At 41.5% G+C, this 23,435-nt stretch overlaps 1 protein-coding gene across 3 annotated transcripts in view; it reads right to left on the reverse strand.

The window, feature by feature from the left end:
- DNAH12 (dynein axonemal heavy chain 12) overlaps positions 1 to 23,435 on the reverse strand; it is a 185,719-nt gene that overhangs the window by 104,642 nt on the left and 57,642 nt on the right. For 2 of the 3 annotated variants that reach the window (XM_027863810.1, XM_027863811.1), the window contains exons 28-38: positions 22,970 to 23,089; positions 21,718 to 21,827; positions 20,213 to 20,396; positions 19,477 to 19,617; positions 17,241 to 17,324; positions 15,871 to 16,059; positions 14,566 to 14,685; positions 7,579 to 7,767; positions 6,099 to 6,250; positions 5,261 to 5,399; positions 222 to 388 (exon numbers count right to left, since the gene is read on the reverse strand). In XM_027863810.1, the coding sequence (XP_027719611.1) occupies positions 222 to 388; positions 5,261 to 5,399; positions 6,099 to 6,250; positions 7,579 to 7,767; positions 14,566 to 14,685; positions 15,871 to 16,059; positions 17,241 to 17,324; positions 19,477 to 19,617; positions 20,213 to 20,396; positions 21,718 to 21,827; positions 22,970 to 23,089 (1,595 nt within the window). Of the gene's footprint in view, positions 1 to 221; positions 389 to 5,260; positions 5,400 to 6,098; positions 6,251 to 7,578; positions 7,768 to 14,565; positions 14,686 to 15,870; positions 16,060 to 17,240; positions 17,325 to 19,476; positions 19,618 to 20,212; positions 20,397 to 21,717; positions 21,828 to 22,969; positions 23,090 to 23,435 lie in introns of those variants that run through there. The other variant, XM_027863812.1, reaches the window with a different exon arrangement.

The raw sequence follows: 23,435 nt of genomic DNA on the forward strand, positions 1-23,435 counted from the left end.
GGTATTGATTTCAGTGAGTCACCACACCCTGTGCCCTTCCGACAGGGCTGGAGGTGGGGCCATGGAAATCAGGATCCTGGAGTTAGAAGGGGACTTGGAAGTTAGTCCAACTCCTGCCTGGCCAGATTTGAACTCAGGTCCTCCTGACTCTAGGCCCAGAACTCTATCCACTGAGCCATCTAGCTGCCCCTGAGCAATCATAACCTCGCTTGAATAGTTACCAATTTCCATAGTCGAAAAACTGGCGTAATAATTCAATTGGCGGCTGAGCGCCATATTTCTCCAATGCTGGCATATTCATATCATCTATAAATATCACACACTTCTTTCCCATCGGAGGGCCAAACACTCCTTTGCGCCTCTTGTCCAGCCTCGCCATGATAATATTCTAAAATGCAGAAGAGAAAGAAGACTATCTGAATACGGATTTATTATTATTAATTACTACTTATGTTAAAAAGCAGTCTTAGTAGTTAGGGGATTTATCCATTAGACTTACTAATCACCACCACAACAATGAACATCCATTGTGTCTCTTGATGCTGCTTAGAGCATCAAAGGTCGGACAACACCAGAATAAATTAACAAGAACTGAATCAGTTATGTTTCAATAGTGCCATACAACCCATCATCATCATTTCATTTTTAACCAGGGAATATTAAGCTTGAAAAGTCAGATTCATTTAGTAATTTAACAAGTCACAGAATCCAAAATCTCAGAATTGGAATCAATCAGTCACCAAGTATTTATTAAGTGCCTACTGTGTGTCAGGCACAGTGCCAGGCCCTAGGGATATAAAGACAAAAAATAAAACCATCCCACCTGCCCTCAAGGAGCATCCATTCTATCAGAGAAATCAAGAAGTACATAGAAAATAAATATGAAGACAGGAGTTCAGAGACCATCTGGTCCAACCTGTTTCTGACAATCTTCTCTGCAACCTATGTGACAAATGGCTTCTGGCTTAATGGCTCATTACCCACTTGGAGCAGTCCTGCGCTCTCTGCTTACCTCCCACTGAGTGTCAGTTTCATTTATGGGATTAAATACCAATGGCCCCCGATGACTGATGTCTACGATCAAATACAAACTCCTCCCTTTGGCACATCAAGCCTGGCTCCACACCCCAACTCTCTAGCATGTCCTCTATAGTCCAGATAAACTGGCCCTCTAGCTCAGTTTTCCTCACTCACACAGACCCTCCTGTGCATCAGCCCACAGTTGAACTGCACTCCCTCCTTATCCAAAATTACTGGATCATAGATTTAGAGCTGGAAGGGGCCTTACAGGTCATCAAATCCAATCCCCTCATTTTACAGATAAGGAAACTGAGGCTGAGATTAAACAACTTTCCCAGAATCCCACAGCTAGCAAGTATCAGAGGCAGGATTCGAATACAAGTCCAATACATTTTCCCGAGCCACCTCGCTGTCGCTAATCCTTTCAATTTCCTCTCCTTCAAATGCTACCTAGCAACCCCTAAACAGCTAGTGCCTCCCCCAACTCCCCATATATATATAGAATATATTGAAATACTGGAATATACCTATGTGTTTCTCCCACCTCAAGGTCCCCGAGGTCATTTTTGTCTTGGTATTACCAGAGTCTAAATGCTTATTGACTGAGTCATTGTTATTCAATTATTTTTTTTCTTCTAGAAACTTCTCTTTGGTTTCTTTCATTCCAGATTATTTCTTGATCAAACTGAAGCTTTTCCTCTTTTTTCCCATTCTCTTTAAAATCATTCTTTTCTTTTTCTGAAAGGTGATTTTCTTTTTTTGGGGGGGGGAATACTGTTTGACTTGGTTTATTTCTGGTTTTGAGGGAATGAAAGGAAATGCAGCTTCTGATAAGACGGCCCACTCCTTCATCACCTCAAAACAGCCAGAAATGTGCCAGATAAAGTAAAACAATAACAAAAGAAAGGGAAAAGGAAATAATTTATTATAGAAAAACCAGCATATACAGAAAAAAAAATTAGCAAACAGCCAGGAAGAGGTCCCAGTACAAGGAATAAATACTATAGAGTAAAAGAAAGTGACATGCAAACCTCATAAGAGAAGGATAAATATACAGCAACAAGGAGACTTCCAGAATACTAGAGGAACAACCACAAGAATCTCCAGAATGACTTAAAAGATCAATCAGAGAATTAAAGAGACCATCAAGATGGCCATTAGAGCACTCAAAGAAGAATTCAAAATGAGAATCAAGATAAAAGTTTAGAACAAATTATGTAGATTCTCTCTAAAGCAATGGACTCTCTGAAAAAAAGACTTAAAGATTCAGAACCAAAAAAAATGCAGAAAGGGAAGAAAGGTTATCAGAACAAAACCAAAAGGCAGCGATGTCAGAATATCTGAGATCTCTAAAAACAAAGCAAATGGAGACAGAACATGGTGAGACAATTTAAGAATTATTGGTCTCCTGAAAAATACAATGAAACAAAAAGCTTAAATACCATACTTTAGGAAACCATGCAGGAAAATTGCCTAGAAGCATTGGAAAGAGGGAAGAGTATAGATCATTGAAATCTACCTGTTGACAATAGAGAGAAAACCCAAATTCAAATCACAACAAATACTGTGGCCATGCTCCAGGATTTCAACCTTATATAATAAATCTCACAAGTAGTAACAAGGAAGCCCTTCATATACCAAAGATAAACAGTCTATCTAAGTCTTTGTGTGATTCCATGACAAATTCTATGACAAATTAAGAAAAGGACTAGATGTTTTACTAAAAAAAAAAAAAATGAAATCACTTTGTGACTTAATGTAACATTTAATTCAAATCTTAGCTTAACCCTGAATGAGAAAGATTTTCAAAAAAAGGGAGGAATTTAAATCATTCTTAGTAAGGAAGCAAAGGCATTTAATAAGCAATTTCATTAAACAAAAGACATTTAAGAAAGGTAAATAAGTCTAAAATGCATGAAAAGACTAAGCAACCAATATTTAGATTTTAGAAATTAGAAATTTTAGAAATCCCATCTAGTTTAAGGAAAAAACTAAGAAAGACCTTTTATGAGTGTATCCAACAGAAGGGAATAGGAAAGAATTTAATTTCTCTTTCCCCCTCAAACAGATGGGGAGATGGGGAAGAACAGGAGAGAATCCAGACACCCACACATATAACCAGGCTGAAAAAAGGAAGAGACAAGGCAGCTTCCTTTTAGATATCTTATCTAGTCTGATTATCATTAAGAGAACAAAGATAAAGATGTTTGTGGTCAAAGCCCAGAAAAGAAGGGGGAAGGGAATTATCCTGGAGGTTAGATGACAGTTAGAGGAGAAGAATTAATAGGATCAAATGACTAAATATATGTAAAGCGCTTCTCAAACTTTAAAGTGCTATATAAATGTTAGCTATTGTTAGCTATTGTTATTATTTAGATCAAAAGGATCTTCTCCTGTTTGACCTGCTCATTTTTTAGACAGAAGAAATGACGATGATGTTCTTCAATCTCTAATCCAGTGTCACGGGGAGCCAAGACACTAGATGTCGTTATCCCAAAGATATGGCTCAAACCAGTCCGATTCTTTGTGAACCATACCTGAACAGGAATCTGCCCTAAAATACTCCCAACCAAGAGACCTCACCTCCACCGAAATAGCATCAATGAGAAAGAACCCACTACCTCTGAAGGGCCATTCTATCTTTGGACAAATCTAATTGCTAAGAAATTTTTCTCAGATTGGCCAACAGGACAAAACAGGAAAATGATAAATGTTGGAGAAGATGTGGGAAAATTGGAATACTACTGCATTGTTGGTGGAGTTGTGAAATGATCCAACCATTCTGGAGAGCAATTTGGAACTACGCCCCAAGGGATATAAAAAATGTGCATACCCTTTGACCCAGCAATAGCACTTCTAGAGCTGCATCCCAAAGAGATCACACAAATGGGAAAAGAACCCACATGTACAAAAATATTTATAGCAGCTCTTTCTGTGGTGGCCAAGAATTGGAAATTGAGAGGATGCCCATCAATTGGGGAATGGTTGAATAAGTTGTGGTATATGAATGTAATGGAATACTATTGCGCTATAAGAAATGATGAACAGGCTGACTTCAGAAAAACCTGGAAAGACTTATATGGTCTGATGCTGAGTGAAGTGAGCAGAACCAGGAGAATGTTGTACACAGTAACAGCCATGTTGTGTGATGACTATTATTGAAAAACTTAACCCTTCCTAGCAATACAAGGATCTATGACATCTCCAAAGGCCTCATGATGGAAAATGCTATCCACATCCAAAGAAAGAACTATGGAGTTTGAATGCAGATCGAAGCATACTATTTGCTATTTTTTTTTCTTCTGTTGTGTTTTGTTTCCTCTTTCTGATGGTTCCTCCAATTGATTCTAATTCTTACTTACAACATCACTAATGAGAAAATATGTTTAATAGGAATGTATATGTATAGCCTATATCAGATTGTGCACCGTTTTGAGGAGAGTGGTGGGGAAGAAGGGGGAGAAAAATCTTAAACTCAAAAGCATATGCAAGTGATAGTTGATAAATTAAAATAAATTAATTTAAAAAAAGAAAAGAAAAGAAAAAAAAGGGTGGGGAAAAAACATTTACTTGATAATTTTGTTGTACACTTGAAAGGAACAGCAAGCTGCACATAGTAGATTTTGTAGTTTCATGTACAATCATCTTTTTATTGTACTATGTTATGGAAATGCTTGTTTTATTCAATAAATTAAAAATAAAATAAAAAAATTTTTAAAAAAAATTTTTCTTTACATGGAGCCAAAATCTGCCATCTTGTAACTCTCCTTCCATGGCTCCTAGTTTTGCCTTCTGGGACCAACAGAAGAAGGTCAATCCTGCTTTCATAGAATGGTCTTCAAATACTTGCAAATATCTGTCATATCCCTCCTTCCACCCCCCACTCTGATCCTCCCCAAGTCTTCTCTTTTGAAACCTAAAATTCCCTGGTACCAACAAGTTCTTGAATGACTGAGAGTCTCTTTACCATCCAATCTCTCTCCTTTGGAATATGCAAAGCATATTCAGGGAAGAGGGAGATCAGCTCAGACTGGGCACAACTTAACACTGAAAAATACTAGGAATACTGAGATAAAGTTGAATAGACTGAGTAACAAAGTGGAATTCTAGAAGGCTTTGAATCAAGCCAGGCTAAGGAGCTGAGACATAAGGCACTACACAATAGAAAGCGAATCTTGCTTGATGAACTATTTGAATAAAGAGAGAACAACAATATATATTTTATTGGTTTTAATCTGACCTGAACCTGATTGGCGCTGGTCCTTGCAGAAAAATTAACAAAGAATGGAAAATATCGGTCCCTGTTCAAATGGTGCATGAGTTTATTCTTCACATAGACTGATTTCCCAGTACCTGTTGGACCCACGAAAAGCAGTGGCCTTTATATTTAAAAGGAAAAAATAAGATATAAGTAGGTCAGTCAAAAGGGAAAACACAAGGGAAAGAGACTCATATATTGTCAACAGAAGCACTAAAAAGAAACAGGTACGTGTGGACAATGGAAAGCAAACTGGATCTGGAGACTGAGGAAGTGGGTTGAAATCCTATCTCTGCTACTAGCCATCTGTTTGACCTTGGGCAAGTCAATTCACCAACTGGGCCTCAGTTTCCTCACCCCCCAAAATAAGGGATTTGGACGATAAGATGACCTCCAAGCTCCACATTACCTCTGGAGCTATATCGAGCTATAGTGAGAAAATGCTGCCCCTTCAGAATGATGAGATCTTCAGCGGCCTGTGGGAAATCCTTCGCACCCTGGCTCTGTAGCTTACTATCTCAATTTGTCTTCTCACCTGAAAATGAGGGGCTTAGGCTAAAGCTGAGATTTCCTGAGGTCCATGAACTTTTAAAATGTTTTGATAACTAACTATGTTTCAATATGATTGGCTTATTTTGTAATCCTATGTATTTAACAACATTCTTACAAGAAGGGATCCACAGATTTCACTAGACTGCCCAAGGTCCATGAAACAAAAAGAATCCCTGGACAAAAGGACCTCAAAGTTCCTTCTAGCAATAAAATTCCCAATAAATGAACGACTGTATTTAGAATGTCGGAGGATAAGAGAATGGCTTACTTCTCATAGGTAAGACATAAGTCCATTAAAAAAGTATATCTGATTGTGTCCATCGTAGGGACTATAATTTCCTGAATCTTGGTTTTTTTATCTCCTAAAGAAGAAGATCTAATTAATTCATTCCAGTGGACCCACCGGCCTCGGTTCTTCATCTACCAAAAAAAAATAAAAATTACATATGGTTAAATCCATAGATTTAAAGTAGTTGAAAGATTTTCTTTGTCACTTACTTTTTAAATTACCCTGTTTGCTTTGGTTTATATATATATTTTCTTCTGGATTATTTTACTTTATGACTAAATGAATGCCACATAACTTTTAATAGAGTCCAATGATCAAAGTTAACCCAATTTCTTTCATTTCAGACTCCACTCCTATCATTAGCCTCTTGACCCATCATTTCCAATTTCTTCAAATTCCCTTTTACCAGTACAAACGTTGGGAAGATCAGCTTAATAAGATCCCAAGAAAATATACGCTGAACCTTGAGGAAAGGGAAGGAGGGAGGTTCCAATTTCCATTACTCTGAAAAATGAACTAAGTAGACAGTTGATAAACATTTATTAAACACCGTCTTCTATGTGCTAGGCACTATGCTAAGTGCTGGAAATACGTATTTGAAAAAGATAGTCTTCGCCCGCAAGGAGTTTAAAAGGAATGGAATTGAGCCAATGAAATAAATTCATAAAAACATATCATGTGTACCACAGTTACTTTGAAACTTTGTGTAGGTGTGCCTCACATTACACAATCAGAAAACAGTGGGTTTCAATTAAATTCTCAAACTTCAATCCTACTTCCAATACACAAGGGGTGTTTGCTAAAAAAAAAAAAAAAATCTTGGTGAGTATCTTTCAATGAAGTGAAGAATGACATATGCTTTACATCATATCTAAATTAGGATGTTCATGTCCATACTGGGTTTGCTTAAAACAAGGTATATTTAGATGATCCTACTTAATTTAAGAGTGGAGAAACTGAAATTAAGTAAATTGAGTGGCCTGCCCCATGCCCATTAAAGAGAAGTTCAAATCCCCAGGGCATCCTGTCGTAGAAAGGCATGTAGTAACAGAACCAACCAAAAACCCATTGAGGATACTGCCTTGGGTGAGTGAATACATCAACCAGCCTCCATTTCTCCAGTTGTTACCCCGCAGCAGTGCCCAAATCTAGGTTTCCTGCTTCCTCTTCCCAATACCGGCTTGACCCAGGTAAGAACGGTAGAAAACCCAGCTAATCTCGGTGATCAATTGTACCGGCGCTCCCCTAGCCTCTCATCATGAGTCTTTCTCCTCAATCAAGCTGGCTCACTTTGCTGTCTCTCAGCTGACCGTCTCGATGCCCCCATGCCTCTCTGCCCTGTATTCTGGGATCTCAACCCTCATGAAGCCACTGGCCAAAGCTCTAGGCTCAGGGCCACGGGGTCTCTCCATTGTAGGGCAGCTTCGGCGCCCAACCTCTCACGCAGGTGACGTCATACCTCATAAGTATAGTCATAGACCAGGCCTCTTTCATCAAAGTTGCATTCCCATTTGCCCACTGCAGGTGGTATTGGGTGTTCTTCATTCTTTCCTGTTATAATTTCTCTGATAAAACTATCAAAGACAAGGCGTCCATCCGTGTCACAGGTTCCTCCAACAGACCAAATCAAAGAGAATATAAAGCAGGCCTGTTTTGATAGAAAATAAGATTCACTATTTTCAAAATAAGTTTTTATCAGTATTTTCTGTTCATCAACATCATTATTCCAAGTATTCCTCCCTTCCCCCTCCCCAAGAGCCATCCCCTATGATGAATAATATCTTTCAGAGAGAAAAATAAATCAGTACAACTGACTGATACATTGAGAAAGTCAAAAAATGCTGTGGGTAACCACTGTGGACCTCCCACCCTCCATGATGGGGTAGGTTGTGAGTATCTCAGATCTCTTCAGTTGAGCCCTGCTGGATCTTTCTAATTTTTGTTACATTTACTTTTGATTTGGGGGTATGTAATTGTTCTATCTACATTGTCGTAGTCCATATATATATATTTTTTTTCTTGGTTCTGCTCACTTCACTCTGCATCAGTTCACAGAGATTTTTCCAGGCTTCTCTGTTTTTTCTTGTATGCATCGTTTCTTACAGCACAGTAATATTCCATTACTTTCATTTACCACAATTGTTTAGCCATTCTCCAACTGATAGGCATCTATTCTGTTTCCAGTTGTTAGCAATCACAAAAAGTGCTGCTATAAATGTTTTGGAGTATATGGGAACTTTTTTCTCATCCATGGCTTCCTTGGGGTATAAGCCTAGTAATGGAGTCTCTGGTTCAAAGGTTATGAACATTTTAGTCACTTCATTTGCATAATTACAAATTGCTTTCCAAAAGTTACACCATTTCACACCTCCACCAACAATGCATTAGTGACCCTTCTAACACTGACTGTTGCCATTTGAGAAGATTAAGATTGATCCTGTATCTTTTTCTTACTGATCCTATTTATAATTAATCCATTTTGTCCTATGACTGCTTAAATCATTCTTCTTTTGTCTCTGAACTTAGTTCAAAGTTCAGCAGGCTTATAATGGGTTAAGTTTAAAAATCCAGCCCTCTCGCCTCAAGGAAATTAAGTGACCTGGAGGAATGTGGGTGACCAGAAAGGGAGTCTGGCCCTGATATCTTTACTCCACCGAGCTATCCTTCAAGGATGTCTGGTTTGCTCTCCCAAAGTCTGGGCTGCTATCTGGCACCTGGACTCAGACAATGAGTGCTTCTTAGTCTCATGAGAGAAGAAGGGGTGGGGGAAGTCGTTGTTAGCCCCCATTTCCAAATTCCCAACCAATCATGTTGTTCCCTGTGCCTCAGCACTGTAACCAATCACGATGCTCTTAATCCCATGACGTCATTTACCCTGTTCTGTTTTTGGTTCTCTATTCCCCAAAACCCATAAAAGGGGGGCTGTGCTTTTGCTTGGGGATCAATGGAAGCAATCCATTGACCATTTATCGACAAGTAGCATGCCCCTGCTAATAACTGTTATTTTGTGCAGAGATTTGCCTCAGTTTACCCTTTTGTTAAATTCCAATCATGACACATTTTTTTTTATCATTTTTGCCAATTTGCAGGGTATGGGTTGAAACCTCAGACTTGTTTTGATTTACATTTCTCTTGTTATTACTGATTTGGAGCATTTTTTCACATTGCTGTAAATACTTTGCAATTCTTCCTTTGAGAACTTCATATCCTTTGACCATTTATCTACTGTGGAATATCTATAAGTCTTAGTTATTCATTTATTGTTTATGTTTCTTGGATAACAGAACCGTATCAAAGAAATATGACACAAATATTTTCCCCCTTTCAACCACTTTCTTTTTTATTCTAGATATATTAATACTATCTGTGCAAAAGTGTTTCAAAGTAATCAGTTACCTATTTTATCTTTTATAATTGCCTTAATCTCTGTTTTGGTTAGGAATACATCTCTTACCCATACCTTTTGAGAGGAATATGACGTTTCTCTTCTAATTATTTTCAGTCTGATCTTTAATATTTAGGTCATGCATCCATTTAGAAAGGATTGTGGAGTGTGGTATAAGGTGTTGGTGTAAGCCCAATTTCTGCCAGACTGTTTTCCAGTTTTCTCAGCAGTTTTTGAGCAAATAGGAGGCCTTCCCCTAGGTAATTTACATTTTTCACTTTGTCAAACGCTGAGTTATTGAGGTCTATTGTTTCTGAACCTTCATTGTGTAGTCTATACCACTGATTCATTCTCTCTCTCTCTCTCTCTCTCTCTCTCTCTCCCCCTACCTCCTTCCCTACCTCTCTCCCGCTCTCTCCTTTAAAAAATACCACTTGGTTTTGATGACTGCTGCTTTATAATATAGTCTGAGATCTAGAAGTACTATTCCCCCTTCATTCCTACTTCTTCTCATCATTTCTCTTGACATTCTAGATTTTTTGTTTTTCCAAATGAATTTTACAAGTTAAGTATCCTTTTGCTATTTGATTGGCATAGCATTAAAAGTCTAAATTCATTTTAGTAGTATTGTAATTGTTATTTCATTGGCATGACCTATCCATGAGCACTGAACATTCCTCAAGCTATTTAGGTTGTTCTTTGTTTCTTTAAGGAAGACTTGGTAATCGAATCTTTATAAATCTTTTGTGTGCTTTGGGAGGTTGGTCCCCATATATTTTACAAATTTTGTAGTTTTTTGGAATGAGATTTCCCTTTCTATTATTTTGCTTCCTGTGTTTTTAACATAAAATACACACATGTATTTTGTTATTACATGAAAATGCTGTTCATTCTTGAGGATTTATTGTGTAGTCTGCAACTTTGCTGAAGCGCTATTTATTTTTAAGGGAAAAAAAAAACACCCAGGAAATAATACTTAAACGCATGGTCACTCAACTGGGGAGTAAATATCATGTTTACCCAACCAAGTATAATGGAGGAGGATTCCCTAGATTAAAAGCTAAACCACTTTAGAATTCTACAAAAAGTGTGATTTCTTGGGCTGCCTCTGGAGCCCAGTTCCCCTTCTTTGGAGGTTTTCTAGAAAAAGCTGGACAACCAGTTTGATCAATCAACAAGCGTCTCTCAGTCGCTCACTACATGGCAGACGTTGTGCTAAGGACCGAGGACAAAACAGGCAACAACAGTCCTGCTCTCCAGGACCAGAGTGCTTTGTGTGGCACTTAATGTTTGTTGAGTGACTGGTAGTCTAATGGGGGAATATCACTTTTCAGGAACGCTGTGGCGGGGATCCTGTGTCAGATACGGATTAATCTCTTGCGGTCCCTTCCAGCTCTAAAATTCTACAATTCTCTGATTCTGCGTTGGGTATCTTCATGTTTCACCCAAACATCTCTAAATTCGACAGGTTAGGTTAGGTTAGGTATGGTCAATCAACGAGTCAATAGGCATTTATTAAGCACCTACTATGTGCTGAGCATCATACCAGACACTGGGGATTCAAAGACTCAAAAGAAGTTGTCTTTACCCTCAAAGAGCCAACATTCTATGGGCAAGAGCTTTGTCTTCCATCAAACAAGTGAACATCCCAATGTTAACACTGCCAATGACAAACATGGAAAGGATGCCTTGATTTTTTTTTGAAAGGCTACACCATGAGAAGAGAAAACATGTTCAGACTATGTGAGGCAGGGTGATGGGGTCAGGGTGATTGAACACAGAGAAAAATTCTTTAAAATCATGTTCGTGGTACATCTCGCTCTGTTATGGCCTGGTCACCTCCTCTGAAGGGGACTGTGCATTCAGCAGAGGTCAGCCTAGCAGTCCCTCTGCGACCTTCTTGGCTTCTCAAAGGCCAGGCCAGTGAGGTTCAGGGTGCGAGAAGTCATGCTGCCCTTACCATGTTCCAAGATCACACCAGATTTATTTAATTTTTTTTGGCAGGGAAAAGACTGAATTTCATTCGTGGGGAAGGGAAAAGCCCAGCCTAGCAGTGAGACTTTACTCAGAGCTTTTCCAGCACAGTGGGAGATGATCACAGTAGTTTATATGTGTCCTGACCAGGTCAAAGAAGCATAATCACCTCCTTATTCCTGGAAGCTATGTCTCTGTTAATGCTGTACAAAACTGCATTCAGGGTTTTTTGGGTGCAATTGCATGACCCTACTGACTCCTAAAGAGCTTGCAATCCACTCAAACCCCCAGATCTTCTTCAGACAAACTGCTGTCTAACCATGCTTCCCTCCTCCCCCATCATGTAACTGTAAACTTGATTTTTTTTTAACCCAAACGTAGCTGGCACATGGTGAGCATCTAATAAATGTTTGTTGACTGACTGTGGCCTACCCTGCTCTGTCTTTATTGCCATTCTTTGCTCCACTGATCTTTAGTATGATAAGTTCACCTTGACCCTAAATTACATCGCCACTTCCCTTCCCCTGCCAAATCTCTGCCCACCACTGCTAATTGTTAGACAGGGAGAATACCTGGTCTAAGATACAATCAGCTTGGTGTCTACAAGGAACAGGTGAATATGTGGCACTTGAAACCTCTAAGACAAGATGCTCCAGTCCCCCAAGTGTTTAGCTCATGGCCCCAGTAGGATTCACTCAAACACAACCAGGGGCAGCCTGCCCTCATCCTATTTCGAACAGATTCACTGAACCTACCACAAGTATTGCCAAAATCACAGCTTTTCAATCACACTCTCGCTAATAAATAATAGCCAGCATGGATAGAACCACGTTAAGGTTTGCAAAGGGTTTTATCTGTATTATCTAATCAGTCCTTCCATAGCCCCAGTGAGACAGGATTATAATCATCCTCCTGTTACATGCAGAAGCCCTTGGTATCACCAAAGAGTTTAATAAAGACATGCTGGCCTTCTCTTTAAACATCAGGGCAAGTGGTTGCAGGTTCATTTTTGTCCTTCTCTTCCCTGCCCCCTGCTATTTTGGAGCACTAGCTATGCTGAATACCCACAGAATATAATATTTACATGATAATATTTGAAAGGAATGGCAAGTTGTGCATAGTAGATTTGCGGTTTCATCTGTAATCATCTTTTTTTTAATTGTACTATGTTATGAATGCTTGTTTTACTCTATAAATTAAAAATAAAATAAATTTTAAAAAAAATTTTAATAAGCTCAGAGTTCCCTGACTCAGTGAAAATTTAATACTCAGTTCTCAAGCTGGCTCCATGGTACAAATCCCATCTCTGAGACTTACTACTGACTGAGTTTGAGTGAATCCTACAGGGGCCATCAACTAAACTCTTGGAGGACTGAAGCATCTTGTCTTAGAGCTTTCAAGTGTCATATATTTACCTGTTCCTTTCAGACAACAAGCTTATTGTATCTTAGACAAGTCACCTCCCTGGACCTCAGTTTTCTCATCTATAAAATGAGAGGGTTACTAAGTAGTTTCTGAAGTCCTTTTTCACTCTCCTTCTAGCATCCTATGATCCTGCTTGCTAAGGTCACCTATAATAATCTTCTCTTGCCCAGACCTTCTTACACTACCAGACTTGGCTACTTACCTACCGAGCCCTTGTACCTGCCGAACCTTGCCGGGCTAACTGGACTTCCAATCCTGTCCCCACTCTGACTAGCTTATTCCAATGCTCCCAACCCTCTGGCAGGCCAACGGGCCAGCTCTCTCACCTCTTCAACCACTTCCCTTTGTGCTCGCCAGAAAAGAGAGGCTCTGAAGCCAAAGACCTCTGCTGTTACTCATCAGACTCAAAATGACTGTGAGAAAGAAAAAACTTCTTAAGCTGCCAAAAATAGAGCAAAAGGACCAAACAGCATCTGACCACATTCCTCCCCAAAAGAGATGAGAGAAGTAGGGGTTCAACATAGATAAACGTCAAAACCATGGGCTTTGAGCCTAGACTCCGTTTCCCAGCAAACCTGGGCATTCTTGCTGAAGTGAAAAAGAGGATCTTTTTTTTTTTTATTAAAAGACCTTAATCTAAGTATGTGATCTTTGGTGAAAAGCCCACACCTGAAAAAATTCCTTAATCACTTACTGGTTATTTCTTCCCAGAGCCTCCGACTTAGGAAGGGCCCCAGACCGGTCATCCCTCATTCTCTGGACTTAGATCACCATGCACCAATCCGGCAGCCCCTTTTCCCCTTGGCGAGTTCTTCCTGGAGCCTCTATTTTGGGGAGGGGCCTCAGAGCAGCCGTCACTCATTCTCCAGCCTTGGCCACCATGGATCTGTCCAGGCGCCTCCCCCCACCCCTGCTTCCCAAATCCCCTTTTATGTAATGTTTTCCCTATTAGAAGGTAAGCTCCTTGCGGGGAGGGACTGTATTTCTGTTTGCTTGTATTTGAATCCCCACTGCTTAGCACGATGCCTGGCATGCAGTAAGTGGATAAAAAAAATGCTTATTGATTGATTAATCTCGAGAACCAGAGGGGCATAATGGATAGAGAACTGGCCTCAGAGTCCTGAGGACCTCTGTTCAGGACCCAATTCTGACCCATCCTGGCTGGGAGACCCTGGGTAAGTCTGCCCCAGACAACTTGCTAAGATTATAAGTGACCAGAGGGCAGTGGACAATCCAGCGAGTCCATCCAATACCTCTCCAACTAGGAACTCAATCGCTATTGGATGATACCAAAGAATTCAGGGTCCCAAACTCTGTAAGTTCCTTTACCAACCAACCAATAAACATGTCTTATTATTATTATCATTATTGTAAGTGCCAGGCACTGAGGGGGTACAAAAAGAAGCAAAAGACAACAAGAGCTTATTAATTATCCATTCCGGGCCCAAAGACAAATGAAATAATCCCTGCTCTCAATCAGCCTACATTCGATCGGGGATGGCGGCATGGAAAATGGAGGAGAAGAGGGGAACAACGTATAAGGAAAGACAGATTGGGACCACACTGGGACAAGCTCTCAAGCCAGAGAACAAGAGGGCCTCTCATTAGACGGGTTGGGACAGGAGAGACCAGGGAAAAGGGGAAGCAGGAAGGAAAACTAACCATGATCCAAACACGGATGTGTTTACTGTTCGGGTCTTCGGCTGCCACGTTACAGAGCAAGACCTCAAAGAGGCGAGTGAGAGAGACGACCACGTTGCTGTTGCTCGTGGGAATCAGCTCCTGCAGAGCCACAAAGGTCAGTCAAGACTTGCCCATCCAGGGAGGTCACGAAGAATTAGTCGTTCAATAGAAAACTCTGGAAGCTGAGGGAGCAGCTGTTGACTTTCATTCACTCACTGGCTCAAATGACTCAATGACCCGTCGGCTCCCATCCAGCTAGGACCTATGAACTTGTGGAGTCTAAGAACTAAGGACTGTGAGAGACAGAATTGGGGAGGGAGAGGATTCACTCCTGGCCCCAAGCTCACCTGGAATCAACCAGTCCAAGGGGCACCTTCTATCTTCCACCTTCCTTCTGAGACACTGTCAGAACAGGAAGCATGCGAAAACTGCCGGAGCCAGGAAAACCTGAGTTTGAATCTCTCACACCCGTATTAGCTGCGTGACCCTGGACAAGTCATTTAACCTCTGTCTGCCTCAGTTTCTTCACCTTTAAACTGGGGATAACAACATCACCTACCTCACAAGGTTGTTGTGAGGATCAAATGAAATAATACCTAAGAGATAATGTTTGTAAAATACTTTGTAACCCTTAGTTCACTGCCTCACTATCATTATTATCATTCAAGTAGAATAATAATCATAATAAATAACAGCATTTCTATAGCACTTTAAGGTTTGAAAGCCCTTTACAATCATTATCTCATTTTACCTTCACAACAACCCTGGGAGGTAGGTGCTATTATTATCCCTTTTTTACAGGTGAGGAAACTGAGGAAGACAGAGTATAAGTGTCTTGCCCAGCGTCACATAGCAAGTGTGTGTCTGAGGCTGGATTTGAACTCAAGTCACTCTGACTCAAGGTCCAGCCCTAGTCATGATTTTGCCAGTGTGGGAACTCCCTCTACCTCAGTACAGTACAACCCCTGCAAACCCTCAGCTGGGGGCAACCCTACCTTAAATTGCTGATTTGTAACTTGAGGGACCCTTTGTATATACTCATTCCTTTTATTAGTTTCGCCTGAGTTATGAGAAGTCACAGTCCAATGAAAAATGGCCTCTTGGGTCTGAACAGAGCAAACATTTTCAAACTTGGCCAAAGTGTTGTTTTGTTTTGCTAGACTGGGAGGGCTCTATCTGTGATTGGGGAAGGGGGAAGGGGGGGACAGGAGCCACTGGGAAGTGATAACAATGTAAAAGAAAAGGAAACAGGGCCACTAAACCTCGGCTTCTAACTCAACGGACCTTGAATTTTTTCTGACGAATCCGCAGGGCCGAGGGTGTCAACCAATCAAAGAGTTCTTGCAATAGATCCTGGTATTCCTTTCTGTCCAGAGGCTCCTTCAGGGTGTGCAACCAAGAGGTGACCAGCGGCTGCCAGCCTAGTTGGAGGGGTTCCATGTAGATCATACCACAGCGACTGACAGTGGCAGGCTAAAGAGAACAAGGCAAGTTTACTTTTCAAAGATGGCCCTTTTCACAGCAAAGGTGACAAAAAAGGTGGAGAGGCATGCTAATGCATTGTTGGTGGAACTGGGAATTGGTCCAGCCTTTCTGAAAAGCAATGGGCGGGGGGAGGGGCGGGCAGCTAAGTAGCGCAGTGGATAGAGCACCAGCCCTGAATTCAGGAAGAGCTGAGTTCAAATCCGGCCTCAGACACATAACACTTACTAGCTGTGTGACCCTGGGCAAGTCACGTAACCCCCATTGCCCAACAACAATAACAACAAGAAAAAGACAAGTGAAATGCAATGTGGAAGGGTGTTCAGAAAGTTACCAAACTGTGTGCACCCTGTGACCAACTGATACCTCTACAAGGCCCACACCCCCCATACCCCCAACAGACCGAAGAAAGAAGAAAAGGCCCCATCCATGTGCACAAGATTATTGATAGCAGCTCTCTGTGTTGTCCCAAAGAACAGGAAACGAAGGGAGTGCACATCAGCTGGGAAATGGGTACATGAATGTAACAGAACATTATTGCACCAAAAGAAATTACTAAATCGATGATTTCAGAAAAACCTGAGAAGACCTGAATGAATGGATGGAGAGTAAAGGGAGCAGAAGCAGGAGAACAATTTCTCCAATAACAACAGAAAAGGGAAACCGACTTTGGAGGACGCGAGAACTCGGACCAAAACAATGACCAGCGATGATTCCGAGGACCAATGACGAAGCTGCCAGAGGCGGAAACGGTCAACGTGGGAATTTGTGGCGCTCGTCTATGCGCGTTGGTTACGAGGGGGTTGTTTCCTTTTTTCTTTTTTCAAATGGAAGTGGGTGGGAGGGGGAGAAGGGGCATTTTTTAAATGCAGAGAAGAGAATAGAATGAAGGCCAGAAAGTATCACAGCAGGCCAGCTTTGACAGCTACAGGCTGGACTTCTTATATATTTTTATATTATATATTACATATATTACACACAGCGGAATTTTACAGGTCTGTGAACAAGCTTCCCTTTTCCATTCTACTGTGTATTTAGAAATGCCTGTTTAACTTGGCGTTAAGTTCAGAACTTTTCTTTTAATCTGTCTACCATAAAAAAAAAAAAGTGTTCCTTCGGCAATAAAAATTCCTGGCCATCCTCAACTCCCCCAGGTACAGCTGCCGCCTTACCGAGGCCTGGGAAAGGTCCATGGCTTCAAAGATGAGGCTCATCTGAGCAGACATCTGAATGATCTCCCCACTCATCAGGCAAAGCTGAATACAAAGATTTCAAGAAGGACAATTAGGAAAATCCAATCCCCACCATAGGCATCAGCTAAGAGCCTGCTCCAGGTAGAAAACAGTGCACCTAGACCAGCTAGGTTTGTTTTCATTTCCTAAAGGTGCCAAGGCTCAGGGCAGCGAAAAAGGGCCAGGATCTGGAGGCTGAAGACCTGCGTTGGAATTCTTCCTCTGCTGCCCAATACCAGTGTGAGCCTAGGTGAATCACCGGAGCCCTCTCCGGGCCTCTGTAAAATCAGGGGTTGCAGCAGATGACCTCTGAGGCCCCTGCCAAGCTCTAATCCATGATTCCCACTTTCTAATGCTGTAAATTAGCAATCATGGCCCTTTCCACACCAGCCCTGCCACAAGCCTCCTCTTCTCCTGGTGAATCATTCAAGGCCTTTTGGCCCTGTGCCATCCCATGACACCTGAGCTCTAGACCATCACCACCTTGTTTGGCCTCCAGTTTGTTAATGCTTCTCTTTAAAAGTCCCCCAGAACTAACTGCATCATAGCGCAGCTGTGCAAATTACCCACTTAGGACAAATGGACAGAAGGTACACGAAGGTATTTTTCAGCTCAACATAAGGAAAAATTAGGTGACACAGTGGATAGACTGGTCTTGGCCACCTGAGTTCAAAATCCCAATTCAGACACTTACTAGCTGTGTGACACTGGGCAGGTCACTTGCCTGTGCCTCAGTTTCTTCACTTGCCAAATGGGAAATAATAATAGCACCTGTCTCCCAGGGTTGTTGTGAGGATCAAATAAGATAATATTACGTGAAGCACTTTGCAAACGTCAAAAAGTCATATAAATATTAGCTGTTGTCATCACCATCATTACAACTCGAGGTTCCAAAAAGGGAGCAAGCTGATGAGCTGCCCCTCCCTGGAGGCTGATGATGACATGGGTTTGGCCCAGACCAGGCGGCCTCTCTGATGCAGCCTCCTTCAGGCGGGGTGGCGTCACCTCTGCTCTTCTCTCCTGTCCTCCTCATCCACGTTCCCTCACTAGGGCTTCCTGTCCAGCCCCGCTGAAGGACCAGATTAGGTCCAAAGAGCCCCTCCAGTGCTCAAGGATCCCATGATCCTCAGTCACTTAACCTCACTAGGGCCTCAGTTTCTCCATTTGTAAAAAAAACAAAACAAAAGGAGACTGGACTAGCTGGTCTCTCAGGTCCCTGCCACCTCTGCATCTGACACTCCCCAATAATCCCAAGACACGCCACCCTAATTTCTAATCAACACATTCAAATGTTCTGTATAGGAATGTATTTCTATATTTAAGAAAATGTACTTAGAGCATCACTCTTACAATCCTTAATCCATATGACAGTCATTTCCTTTCCATTAGTTTTGAGCTAGTTGAATGTTGGGCTACCCAGAGAGCCCTGTGTTTGAGTCTGGGCACTACAGCTGTAGAAGGAGACACTGAAAAGCTGTAGCAGGTTCAGATAAAGGAGGTGGGCGAGGGAGGAGAGATTACAGTGGTGAAGGGCCTAATAAAATGCCGTTCAAGGATCAGCTGAAGAAATGGGGGCTGCTCCATCTAAGAAGACCCAGGGAGACATAATGGCCATCACCAAGCACTGGAAGGGTTGCCAAGCGCAACAGGGCTTAGACTTTGTCTGTCGGTCCCCAGAGGGAGGGACGACGACTCATGGATGGAAGTTACTGGGAGTCAAAGTTTAGGTCAATACAGGGTAGCCTAAAAGTCCTGTTGAAATTTTAAACTATTAGAGTTCATCACAAAATAACAAACCACTAGCACTGTCCCACAGAGACCGAAAGTGGAATGGCTCTGTAGCGAGAGGCCCGGGGTTTAAATCCCATCTCTGATGCTTGTTCCCTGAGTGACCTTGGGCAAGTCACCTATCTGGTCCTCAGTCTCCTCATCTGGACAAGATGACCTCAGAGATCCCTACTGGAGGAGGCTACCTTACAGTCGTGAGTTACCCATCCCTGGCAATCTTTAAGAAGGAGATAAGGTAGAGACGCAGATATCATGTAGAGATGACCTCTGAGATCCCTTCCATGTGCTAATTCACAGAGAGTAACTAGACTAAGCAATTCTGCAGTTTCTTTACTTTTTCTAATATATTTTTTAATTCCAAATTCTACTTTCACTGCAGATCATTTACCTTTTTGTTGTCATCCAATACTGTGTTCATGCTTTCAATCCACAACGTATCAATGGGCCCATCAAAGACCACCCATTTGCGGTCCGGGGTCTCTGACAGGGCAAATTCTCTAAAGGTATTGGCAACAATACCATCTGTCCACTACGAAAGATGAAGAAATAAAAGAGTTGAGAAGCTCCATTTTAAAAAAAGGAAATTCAGGACCCTGGAATGCTAGGCTGATGCTCAGTGGAGGGTTTCTGGAGACAACAGAAATAAAAAGGGCACAGCCAAAAGGCTGTTTAAGTGTAACATGAAGAAACAGCCATAAAAATTGGAAACTTGAACAGAGCTGGGCTTGTATCAATAAGGTAGGTCGGCATTAGCTAATCAAGGAAGAGATGTCTCTCCTAAAAATGCATACAATGAGAAAATATACACAGAATTGTGCTCTCCCCCCGCCCCAAAAATGTGATAGAACTGGAAATTTCTTGTTCTAGGCTTAAATGAAGGATAGGTGAGGAGAGGGTTGTTTAAACTTGGTTCATTTTTAGTTGATGACATTTTTTATGGGAGGTTGAGGTTTTTAATTCCCTAATCCCATAATTTCTTTGGGGGTGGGGCAGAACAAAGAAGGCCTGGAGCTGGAGGAACAGAAAGACATGGAACCAAGATCCAGGGAAATAAAAAGCTGGACTTTGCCCTCTGGTGAAGACCCAGCAGAGAAAGGCGTTATAAAAGTTGCTCGTTTCCCTACCTCATGAGACACGGGATCAAACTGGCCAAAAAGCTGGCCCATCGTGATCGACTTGGGGTTCACCGTCCTGTGAATGACCTTCTCTTCCTCTCCATATGAACGCTCGTTCATAAGCGTCAGCGTGTCAGCCAACACATGCAGAACCTTCGTCTTCCCCGCATAAGGTTCCCCAACAAGCATGAACCTTTTGGACAATTATTACACAATAAGGTTTGGAAGGGGTAGCAATGAGAACTGAATTTGGTACAAAGAACTCTCTACAGGGCTCACTCATCCATCCTGTAGTGTAGAAACAATTCCTTTAGATGTACTAGAAAAGATGATATTGGTACACAAAGAAAGAACAGCCCAAACCAGCTCACGATATATGAAAATGGACAAGCAAGTCTCTTCTTGAATTTTGATTGGTTCTGATTCCTTGGTTCCTCTTTCTAGATGAAATTAGCCAAGATGAACGTGTCCTCTTTATCTTTAATTATGATCTAAAATCTCCATGTTCACAAAATGAAGAGGACAAGGATGAAGAGGACAGACTCCTCCTGGCTAATTTCAGTTGGAAATAGGAATGAAGTAACAAGAAGCAATCAGAATTCAAGAACAGCCCAGCTGGGGGCAGCTAGGTGGTGCAGCGGATATAGCTCTGTCCTTGGAGTCAGGAGGACCTGAGTTCAAATCCAGCCTCAGACTTAACACTTACGAGCTGTGTGACCTGGGGCAAATCACTTAACCCCAATGATCCATTGCCTCACCAAAAAGCAAGGAAGCAAGCAAGCAAGCAAATAAATAAATAAATAAATAAATAAAAGAATAGTCCAGCTGGACCACAGTCAGGAGATCTTAACCACTTTTGTGTTCATGGACCCCAGGTTTAGAAACCATCGGCAGGTTTAGGTGATTCTCCTTTCCTTGTGTACTAATTTTTACCTATTCTAGCACATCAAAGACATTAGATTGTGAGATCCTTGAAGCTAAGGACAGTCTTTTACCTCTTTTTGTATCTCCAGTGCTTAACACAACATCTAGCACATAGTAGGCACTTAATAAATGTTGACTGATTGATTCTATTTACACCATAGGATGGATCAATGAGCCCCGTAGGGTCATGAAAAGGAGGAAATATCGACTCTCCTTCCCCTAATTCTCTGCTTTAAATTGAACTTATCCCCGCTGCAGAGGGAAAAGTGCTCTTCTACTTACTGACAGCTGGCTAATGACTTTTTGAAGAGTTCCCCAATGACCCAGTCCCAGCTAAAGTCATGCCTTGTCTACAACTAGGGAATCATAGATCTAAAAACCCTTCAGGATTAAAGACAGGGGAGAGAGGATCCTCCATCTGAGCCTTACACTGGCCCAATGTCTAACTCCCCACATAATCAGTAGCCAGGAGGAGGCTGGAGAACGCGCTCCACTCTCTTGCTCATCCCATTGCTTCAATCTCCCCATGGCTGAGAGGAAGCACCTACCTATGGAATGACATAGCAACTGAGAAGACAAAATGATCTTACCCATGTCTGACAATCATCATTTCATATGTCTGAATCATTTTATCGAGAAATACTTTAACAGGCTGAAGATTGTGCGCCCTGCAGCACTCATAAGCACATTCCAGAAAATCCTGAATTAAAACAAAAACAAGAAAAGCTGCTTTCCAACGGAACAGGAGGAAGAGGTCCTTAACCAATGCGTATTAATTTTAATTGCGGTATCATAAAACGTTTCTCCTTCTTGAAAGTAAACTTGTTTAATTGGTGACTTGTTTCTATATATAAAAACTATGGAAACAATTTTCAAACACACCATAAATGGCAGTATCAGCATATTTCTAAAACAATTTAATTCAATGTTTAAGCACCGCCTGTGTGAGCAGAGCATGGCGTTAGGCACTGGAGAAGGTGTAAAGGTTAGACAGCCCACCATCCCTTGTTTTGTAAATATACACCCCATCATGCATCATAAATTGCAATAGTGGCAGCTTTGGATATTACAATAATGTTCATTACCATTACCAATTTGCCTTATTTTTAGCTTGAACTGTTGCATTTATCCTATTTGTAGATCCGTAACTAGAAATACAGTCGCATGAGGTGGTAAAAAAAAAAAATAAAAATATACATACACAGCAATCGGATGAGATAATATCAGCCACAGGGGGGAAGGGAGCACTGCATGCAGTACAGAGGACAGTCTGAGCCCTGGTTCAGTCATGCAAAGAGAGGGAGAGTTGACCTGTCACTAAACCCATCAAGAGTGGGATGAAAGTGAGTTCTGGGGATAAGGACCACCTTCTTCTTGCCTCTCACAGGGGAGAGAGTCAATATGCTCCCAACTCGCAGTACATTTTCATCAAGAGGCACTCTACTTTGGAGATGGTTTTGCCCACAGTGATCCGGGCTAGCAGAAAACAGCAGTTACCGTGGGGAAGACGTGTGTCCCCATATGTTAGGGGCCTGGGACAAAGCCCCATTCCCCCAATACTAGCGATGGCTCTGATGACTGAGTGTTACAATTCATGTAGGGAAACAAAATGTTCTTTTCCTCACATGAGACATTTTCTGTGGCTTGAATCCCATCCCCCCTAGTACCAAACTCTGGAAAGCACAGAAATTAATTTAATCTGCCTTTATGAAAGTTCCTTAACTCAGTCCCTCATCCTACAACCAGAAGCAACTTACTTTTTTAATTAAGTTGAATGAATTAATTCCTCAATGAGACGACTGTTAGAAAAAAAAAAAAAAGCTGCCTAACAAACATACTTACATTATAATCAGCTTCTGGGAGCTTGACACCAGGAAACAGGTCACTTGTTATCCCATTAAACAAGGGTATGTCATGAGACAGAAACTTAGGTTCATTCACATCCTGTATCGATCGAAGAAGCTGAAAGTGCCAAGCACAGAAAGCTGATTACGCAGAGTGCGCTATAATCCCCATAAAGCCCACGCAGGTCAAGATGAATGTGCAACACCTTTCTGTGAGAGCAAAAGAACTGGGGACAGGGCGAGTGCCCACAGCTTGGGAGAGGGGCGAAGCCACGGTGATCTATCGATGTGGTGGAATATTACTGTGCCATAATAAGTAAGGACTGTGAGGAATTCAGAGAAACACAGGAAGACTTGGGTGAACTAATACAGAGTGAAGTTGGAAGAACTGAAACATCTATCTACTTGACACCTACAGTCATATAAATGAAAACAAAACCCAAAAAAACAGCTAAACCCAGACG

This window comes from Vombatus ursinus, unplaced genomic scaffold (assembly GCF_900497805.2).
Source record: "Vombatus ursinus unplaced genomic scaffold, bare-nosed wombat genome assembly UNPS02014773.1, whole genome shotgun sequence".
In the NCBI taxonomy this organism is placed as follows: Eukaryota; Metazoa; Chordata; class Mammalia; order Diprotodontia; family Vombatidae; genus Vombatus; species Vombatus ursinus.